At 36.2% G+C, this 8,670-nt stretch overlaps 2 protein-coding genes across 2 annotated transcripts; one reads left to right on the top strand and one right to left on the bottom strand.

The window, feature by feature from the left end:
* LOC112560335 (40S ribosomal protein S3a) lies at positions 1-3,666 on the bottom strand. The gene is made up of 7 exons (XM_025232131.1): positions 3,534-3,666; positions 3,188-3,291; positions 2,513-2,700; positions 2,083-2,208; positions 1,655-1,737; positions 1,209-1,318; positions 1-187 (listed from the first exon to the last, which is right to left on the bottom strand). Exons 1-7 carry the CDS (start codon positions 3,593-3,595, stop codon positions 63-65), a joined length of 798 nt encoding a protein of 265 aa, XP_025087916.1. The 5' UTR covers positions 3,596-3,666; the 3' UTR covers positions 1-62.
* Positions 3,667-3,726: 60 nt separating this feature from the next.
* LOC112560338 (NADH dehydrogenase [ubiquinone] 1 subunit C2-like) lies at positions 3,727-8,561 on the top strand. The gene is made up of 3 exons (XM_025232138.1): positions 3,727-4,005; positions 7,008-7,151; positions 8,387-8,561. Exons 1-3 carry the CDS (start codon positions 3,906-3,908, stop codon positions 8,434-8,436), a joined length of 294 nt encoding a protein of 97 aa, XP_025087923.1. The 5' UTR covers positions 3,727-3,905; the 3' UTR covers positions 8,437-8,561.
* The last annotated feature ends 109 nt before the right edge of the window (positions 8,562-8,670 follow it).

Below are 8,670 nucleotides of genomic sequence, written 5' to 3'. Positions count from 1 at the left end.
TAAAGGCAATCGTCTTCTCTTTATTGTGCACCAAACAGCATGTTTTTTGACTGTCCGTAAGCCTACACACTGTCCACCACTGGTGGCTCATAACCTTCAGGCCTGTCAACCTTCTCGCCAGCTTCGGACACTGCAGCCTTTGTCCCTGTGGTGCCACCATCACCATGTAGCTCCATAAGTTTTCCAACTGAAAATAAAAGAACCTTTACATCATAAAATGTGTAATTTGGGTGGATAAAATTAAAAGCACATGAACACTTGTTAAGCAGAAACTATGGCTTGCACAACACTGTTATTAGTACAATCATCAATGACTACCTAATGTTAATGTAGGTCACTATAATGTGATTTTGCAGCTTCTGGGGATTCCTCAAAGATAAACACTTCTATGAAAAATTCAGACTACAGTAAAACCTTATTAGAAATGCTAAAATCCACTAAAATCAGCTCGCAACTTAAGAGGGATTGTAGCAGGGAGATCTACCAGTCTGCTTTCATTCCACGGAACTGACTTCAGACACCCATAAACTAACCACGTTGCACAGGCTCTACCGACCTTCTGTTTCGACATGACTATACATCGTAATATCTAAGACATCTTTCCAACACCGAAAGTCAAATCAACCAGGTCATTAGGCTAACTAATACCTGTTTCATATGAACCAAATGTCTTGAAATACACTTACAGCCTACACATTAAAGACTTGACAAACTTAAAAAAAACAAACAAAACTACCAAAATAAGTTTCAAAAGAAAATGGCGGTATTGTGCGATTTGTTATCTGAGTGTGAATCACAGGGGCCATTTTTGTTTTGTACAAGGTAGCTGAACTATTTTGAACAATGCTTGGCTTTGTTGCTACTTGACGTTATTAGGTACTCATGTCGGAGACTGATTTGAAGTCCGGCTGGAGCTATTTTTAGTGTTGGTAAGCATGACTGAAGACATTATCTGGCTTTAAATGACAGGTGACCCATAAAACAAAGTCTAGTTCAAAAAGTACTTTTTTTTAAAACAAAAATGACACAGCTAGTTAAATAAATAAAAAAAGGGAATTCTAATGATGCACAAACTAAGGCAACTTGCACAACCATACCGGATCAACCAGTCATTTTTGGTATCAGCTTTTCTCACACTACCTCTGACCCCAGCATATGCCAGACATGAAATTGCACAATATCATTAAAAATTCCAGATAAGTACTCACCGTCAAACTTCGGCTTCTTTAGCACCTTGACCTTTCTTACGTACACATCATGCAGTGGGTAGATACCCTGGCAAGCTTTCTCGATGTCCTTGCCAATGGAATCAGGAATACTGAAAGCATAAGCATTCAAGTAAATTGCTGCCATTTTCATTAAGTCCACAGTTGAAGTTCCAGCCACGTCGCAAAGAATGATTCACACCAGCAGAATAATGCAAAACAGATGCATAACACACCAGCGTTACCCATGGCATGTGAAGGAATATGTGGGTGGAGAGGGGAACTGAAGTGGTGAGAGGAAAGCATTTGGGTGGCGCCAGAAATGTGTGAGGAGGCATGTGCATGGTTTCTTTCTTGTTTCCTTTAGGTAGTATAAAAGTTTTTATGGAAAATTCCCATAAACACAAAAATATTGACACTTGAGGCAAATAACTGAAATGAAAACTTACAGTTTGTTGACAACTTCCTTCATGTCATTAGATGTAACTTCACGGGTTATGATCTCCAACATCTTCTTTCTAATAGCTTTCACCTGAGGATCAACAATGCAAGATGAACTCAGAAGCTAAGTCATCATGCAAACACCATTCTATCAAGGAGGTGGGAATTCCCAACCAAGCTGGCTTTTTTCTAGTAGCTTTCGATTCCTTCCAAATTCTTATTCGATGTTTTTATCGTAAAATATAACGTAGAAACATAACTCTTCACTACAGCTTAAAACAAAATTTATCTTTCTCATTTTTAAAGAACTGGTCGTTATCCGAAATGTTTGCCATCGGAGGCGTTTGCTAGCCAAGGTTCCACTGTATTCTCTCAATTTACATTTTAAGAATCTGTTTATGATTATAGTGCAACGAAAAGTACTTAAGACACATACCTGTGTGTGTTTGGCGTAACAAGTTTTCTTGACCTGGTTGTTTCTTTTCTTGGTGAACCCAATGCAAAACACGCGGAGCAGATACCCATCTGTTGTCCTAACATCAACGTGGGCTTCAATTAGAGTCTGAAACAATCACAACATTAGACAATGAACTATAAGCATATACAAGGTTATTTCTGAGCCTATGTAGCTTGAACAGCATGCCCCAAAGAACTCGATTTTTATGAACTCGCAAAGGTTTCATCCATTAAAGTTTATTATGATGCCTGTTAGCAGGACTGCTTGTTTAATCATGTACCCTCAATATCTGACTTGGTAAAAAGCAAATACGCTACACAACTACTGGTTAGACATGCAGCATTGGAGGCATCTCAATGTTTAAAGCATTAAGCGCTGAAATCTGGAAGACTAACCCAAGGACTCTTACCTGCCACTTTTTGACCATGGAGCACAACTTATCACGAGTAAGGTCCATGCCGTGGAAATTTGTCAGCACATTGCGGCCCTGAACTTCTTCGGCAACCAGCTTGAACTTGCGAAAGGTTACTTCATCATTTTGCAGGTCAGCAAGAGAAATCTCAAAGACTCGACCTTTCAGGCCTTCGGAAGCGATCTCTGTTGAGGATAACAACAAACTGCTAAAAACTGTCATCAAAACCAGAAGAGGGATATATTTAACATTCAAACACTACACTTGGTTAACAATTCACACTTAGTGCAACCGTAAGACGTCTACCATGCACGATAATAAAGAGTAAGGCAAGCATTTAACATGGGCTCCTCTCCCAAAAGCTCTTTCTACTTATAGGACTGAACTTATTTACGCAGATAACAATCGATTTGCCAATAAATCTCAACCAATCTATCCATCCTGACGCTAGTTATCAGCGTGAACGGTATTAACCATTTATAGTAGCTACAAGCACAACGTTTTATACGTACACATGGCACGTTCAACATGGCAACAAATTTGATCAGTTTTAAGAAGTTAATGTAAACATCTAGACAGACAAAACTAATCATGTCTTACGCGCTTTTTTCCTTAAATATCTACCCACGCAACAGCATCAGAAGAGTGGCATATAATAAACTTTAAACTTACTTGTTCCTTGGGTCCTTGTAACCAAAGTTTTTCCGATCTGGCGGACGGCAAACATAGACGGTGCTTTGACATCATACCAATCCTTTTTGCTGAAGGGATCCACTCTGCAAGCACAAGCAAAGTTATGTGCATTACTAAATGGTCAAAAATACTTGATGTTTTCAAAGTCTGAAATATTCTGATCATAAAACAATCAATTCTCTACAGAGAGAACTCCAAACAGACGAAGCTATAACGTTCCAAATCTTAAGTACTTACTCATTAAATTAAGGCATCCGACAACGTAATAGTTGACAAATAAAAATTTTACAGTATAAAAATGCAATCATAACATACAAATACTTACACCTTTTTTTTGGCACCCTTTTTGCCACCTTTTGTCAGTCTCTTATTCTTGCCAACAGCCATGTTGGATCCTTGTGAAGGAAAAAGGAAGCGGAAAAGTAGACAGTGCGGGAACTCTGGGAACGTTTAGTATGGGAGGTCATTCTTGGTCAGATGATTCAATAACATTTAATCACAAACATTTTTATGTACATGAAAATTAAAATAAATGTTCAGTTGTCGAGGAAAATTCTTAATATTTTTTATGGTCACTCACAGAATAAAACGATCCATCTATGTCCATAAGTATATTAAATATTTTAAGCTAAGGCTCGTACAAGGGACTGTACCACACATCTGAAAACTTAGGTCCCTGTAAGGTTGCAAGGACGATATGGCTCCAATTATTTCACTTAATGAATCCGGTGGAGTAGCAAGTGGTGTAATCCTTGGTGTTCTGTTGAACCTAGCAAGAAAACGGCCAGCGTATTCTGGTAGGATTTTATTTGCCATTTTAACTCCATCGCCAAACTAAATAAAAGAGTGCTACATTTGGTTGTCCTTGGATAAATATAAATAAGAACAATCACAGAACCTGCATGGAATAAAACTAGGTAGGACGATGTGGCGTTGGGACAAAATGATCAGTCTCCGAATACTGAACGAAAATGCATGCAGATGTTAGAAATGTTCACCACAATGCTGCTTTTACGAATTAAAAATGTTTTTCATTCCCGTTTTCATCTGATTGCCTGTAATTGTTTTCCTTCTCACTTTGCCGGTAGTTTTAGAAAATTCCATAATATCTTAGTTATTAGTTTAAAAAAAGAAAGCATTTTATCAGTTGTGTATCATTTCTGTCTTAGTTTTTCTGAAGGAAAACGTCCACAACATAGCTTATTAGAAAAAATAAGTGTCTGTGTGTGCGTTGGCACCCTAGAGCTCAATTGATTAATTGGTAAAATATTAACTGCCTAGTAAATGGGGTACACTTGCTGCCATAACGGCATTCAGTTAGGAAAAAAATCCGAAAAAATTTTATAGTAATTGGATAAGTATTTTTTTAAAGCATTCATTATTCTAATAATAACACAGGATCTTATCCAGATCCAGACTGCATGTGGTTTAAATAACCATGGATACTTTTTTAGCTAGACTATATTTAGAAATGATCAAAATAGATTTTTAACAGATTTGTCTGTTAGAAATCACCAAACCTGCAGAAAAACCAACATACTGACCAACCATGGCATTTAAGCTATATACTGCTATCATTTCAGCGGTACTAGGTTTTTCTGTTATGTTTTAATTTTGAGAGGTTTGCTTCAGATCACAATATGTAATGCCAGAAGACTTTTTTTTGGTCAGTTAAAGACTCACACCAAGTAATGATAATAGATGACTTTTAGTACAGAATATTTTATATTTGTAGATAATTTAATATTTAACACCTGGTTAATGATAAGTCTTTAGTTAGGTTCAAGTTTTTCTCTGTAATACACCAGTATTCACAAGTCCTGTGCAAGGTTTCCTTGTAGCATGCACAAAATGGTTTGTGACCGTGTCAGTTTTTGGTTTGAGATGCATAGATAACACATTTCTACTAGAGTTGAACATTCCTGTTTTATTATTGTGCACAGTGAGTTGACTGTTTCATTATGTATATTTTTACACACACACACAGATATATGTAGTTACATGTAAATGCATTGTGGGGAAGTAAATAATAAAGGGGTTAGATCAAAGGTATCCAAACTGAAAAGTACGCTCACTAGCCAGTTTGATACCCATGTGATGTAATTTACTTTCTCCTGACCCAACTGTGGAGTGGGAACCTGACTGCATAGAGGTTAGGTAACAGGTCCCAGTCCTTACAATCTTATAAGTTCCTACATATTGGATTCGCCGTAGGCCTATATATTTGCCATGCGGTCCTTACAAATTCTCACACAGGTCCTTACATTTCTCTGTGACCCTTACAAGTCTTATATCGATAAAATATTACCACAAATTTATTTTCGGAGTCGACTTTGCGCAATACGACAATTTTCGCCGCATGTTGGTCTACACATCTGTACAACACTAGTTGCCCTTCTGTATTCGCAAAAACACTCTTTTTTCAAAAGGTCTTTTAGAAACTTACTCTTTCTTGAACCTTGATCTTCTACTACTGCATAGCTTTATTTTCTCTCTCTCTTCCCTTGAGTGTGTGCGAGAGAGAGACATGAACTGACTTTGTATACACCAAGAAGCTTTCAGGTTTTGCAATTATTATTACTTAGATTTCTAGAAAACTTGGAACATTAACGGTGTATGTTATCAGCGTGCTAAGGAGACTTTTTAATTATCTAATCTAAATATGGCAGACAGGCATCAAATTAACTCTTATTGATTATTACTAGAAATAATATTTGAGAACATAGAGAAGACCACAGATTCATAAATAATACATCTTTCCGACATACAAGAGAAAAACTTAAGCATTGATGACTGTCACTTAGGTCCTTATAAGGTTCTTACTTGGCACCATCCCTGGGAACCCTGAAGTAAGTCTGAGGGAGAGGAGCATTTCTTTCACAGAATGATGGCTCAAACACATCAGTTACATATGGCCATAAGGTTACAGGGCTATCTTTACCTTTCATATTCATTTTGGGTTTCCTTGTCTTTTTCTAAAAGTGCACAAGTATGATTTTCAACTTCTGGTTCTCAATAAGTTCAGACTGGGACCTAAGTGAAAGAGGCAACTTGCAATAAAGATAGTAACAACAATATAATTTGTTAAGTTCATTTCCCTGTGTAGAGGTTAATGTGCTGTGCACTAAAGACAATTAATAAACTGACAATTTACATTAGAATAAATAAATACAGGCAGCATCATTACAGATGACAGAATAGCAAGCATGAACATAATATCTTTGCAAATTCTCACTTGTGTTTGGAAAGAATATGGGTGCCACCAAGTTTAGAAACCCACAGATGCTACCACAGCAAAGGTGCTTCTGACAAAGTTTGCTGCATCCATCTGACCCTTCCCCTTTCTTCCTCCTGCATCCCCACCTTCTGACTGTTTCATATTTTTATGTAAATGGAATATATCTACTACATTAGGAAGAGTGTGCAAAGCATAACTGCTTATTTTGAAGAAAAATATTGATAGTTGTGCTTTCACAATTCAAAGCAGTGAAAATTTTTAGGACAACCCAGTAATTCTTATTTTCTCCACCAATTGTTAAAATGAAAGTCTAGATAATTTTTGACATTTGCTAAAATCTCATACATCTGTAGCCTTTATGTTAAATGGGATCAAGATATGCAAGCATGAATAGGAAAAAGTGAAGACATGAAGATATTATATTTTACTAGAAGTAGCCTAGTATTATTAGTAATTATTGCGTTTACTCATGACTAAAGATATCCATTTTTTTATGATATTCCAGTTTTGTTTATGTTTCTCAGTGTCAATTTATTTTCAGTTTTTTTGTATTCCTTTCAGGGATCTACAAGCATGCATCTTTCGCAGTGATTGGTTACTTCACTGGCAAAAGCATTGACAAGATGCTTGAAGTAAAACAGAGACAGCGATTACAGATTCTTGAAGATTACATACGACTTCACCCAGAAGACTTCCAAGAGGAAGGTAAATTATTGCAAACTTGTGAGGTTTTCTTTTAATCGGTTTCTTCTTTGTAAGTTGCATTTGTGAAAATAAATTGATGTGGCTGCTTACCACAGTACGATATACTTTTTTATTCTGTATATAAAATTTGTAATTTGCCAGTAGTAATGTGACATAAATTTGTTTTCAAACTGAATCTCTCAGAAGTTGATGTGTTTGCTTTAAGGCTTGAATTTAAGAGGGAAGGGAAACATGACCCAATGCTCAGCCACCTTTGCTTTACAAAAATAACTCTTATCATCATACCATGATCAAATCTTTTTGGGAATTTAGTTGTGGCCAGGTGATCTTGAAACTTAGTTTTCAACTAGCAATAACCATGCCTGGAACAAACCTCATTATATTTACTCCAACTGCACAAAACTTTAAATTTGAGTAACTTTCAAAATTGTCATAGTTTGAAATGTTTCATTTTCCCTCACGATAACTTGAAAAGCTCAATGTAGTAATCCACAAGATCCAGTGGTGGTCATTACGCACATAAAGCCAGTCTGTTTACATACTGAGTCATTTTGATTTAAATCAGTCTTTAGCAGATGATGTCTGTATGTCTTTTGTCATCCCTTTACATTTAATAATAGCTTTTATAAATCTAAATATGTAGTATATATTCTTGTTCCTCCTTTTTACCTATCAGGGCTTGATCTGTTCAAATTGGATATGTTGACATTCTTGTTACATTCAGCATATAATACAGAATACTACACAGCAAATTTGTTGTTACTTGAGATTCATGTTTTACATCTGTCACTCAGCATTGTCAGCCATCAGTTACTGAAGATCTTACCCCAGAATTTTATGAGAAATAAAAACTTTAGTTATTATCCTTGTTTACTCTCTATTATGTAGGCTCCATGCTCAGTGGAAAACCTAAAAACTTCCGAAAAATAAATTTCAGAATCAGAGGCTATAAAATTTGGCTGCCAAAGTCTTGTAAATGTTAGGAAACATGCTGGAAGTTTTTGCAAATGATGTTTGTACTATCCTTCTCGTGTCTATGGGATACCAGTGTGTTTAATAAGTGTTGGAGGGGAAGGAGGTAGGAGAAGGGGAGTGTATGAAGCTTGGTGCATGTGTTGTTTATTTTAGAGAAAATGTCATTTGATCTTCGTAAAATGCAGTGAACCTGAGCTTGACAGTTCTGATTATAATATTACAGTTACTTATTGATTTAAGCTGTTCTATATTATTTGCAGCTCCCAAAACTTATGGAGATATCCTGTTGAAGTGGTATCCAGTACGATAAAAAACTGACGATAAAAGACTGCAGTTCTTCTGACTTCAATTTTGTGTTTGTTAAATCAACAGAGCATAAAGAGATGTGTTTTTAGTAAAAGGCATGAATAAATTATACTTTGTGAAATGTGAAAATAGTTCAAATCTGTGCGAAAGGTTACCATCAGTAAGCAAGCTAGTGTGCAGCTATAGTTTACATTTAAACATTTCCCATCTATACATGTTTATAGATTTTCAAGCATCT

Source organism: Pomacea canaliculata, linkage group LG3, assembly GCF_003073045.1.
Source record: "Pomacea canaliculata isolate SZHN2017 linkage group LG3, ASM307304v1, whole genome shotgun sequence".
NCBI classification, from domain to species: domain Eukaryota; kingdom Metazoa; phylum Mollusca; class Gastropoda; order Architaenioglossa; family Ampullariidae; genus Pomacea; species Pomacea canaliculata.
Note: the sequence above shows the minus strand (reverse complement) of the source record. Positions and strands in the feature narration are given on the sequence as shown.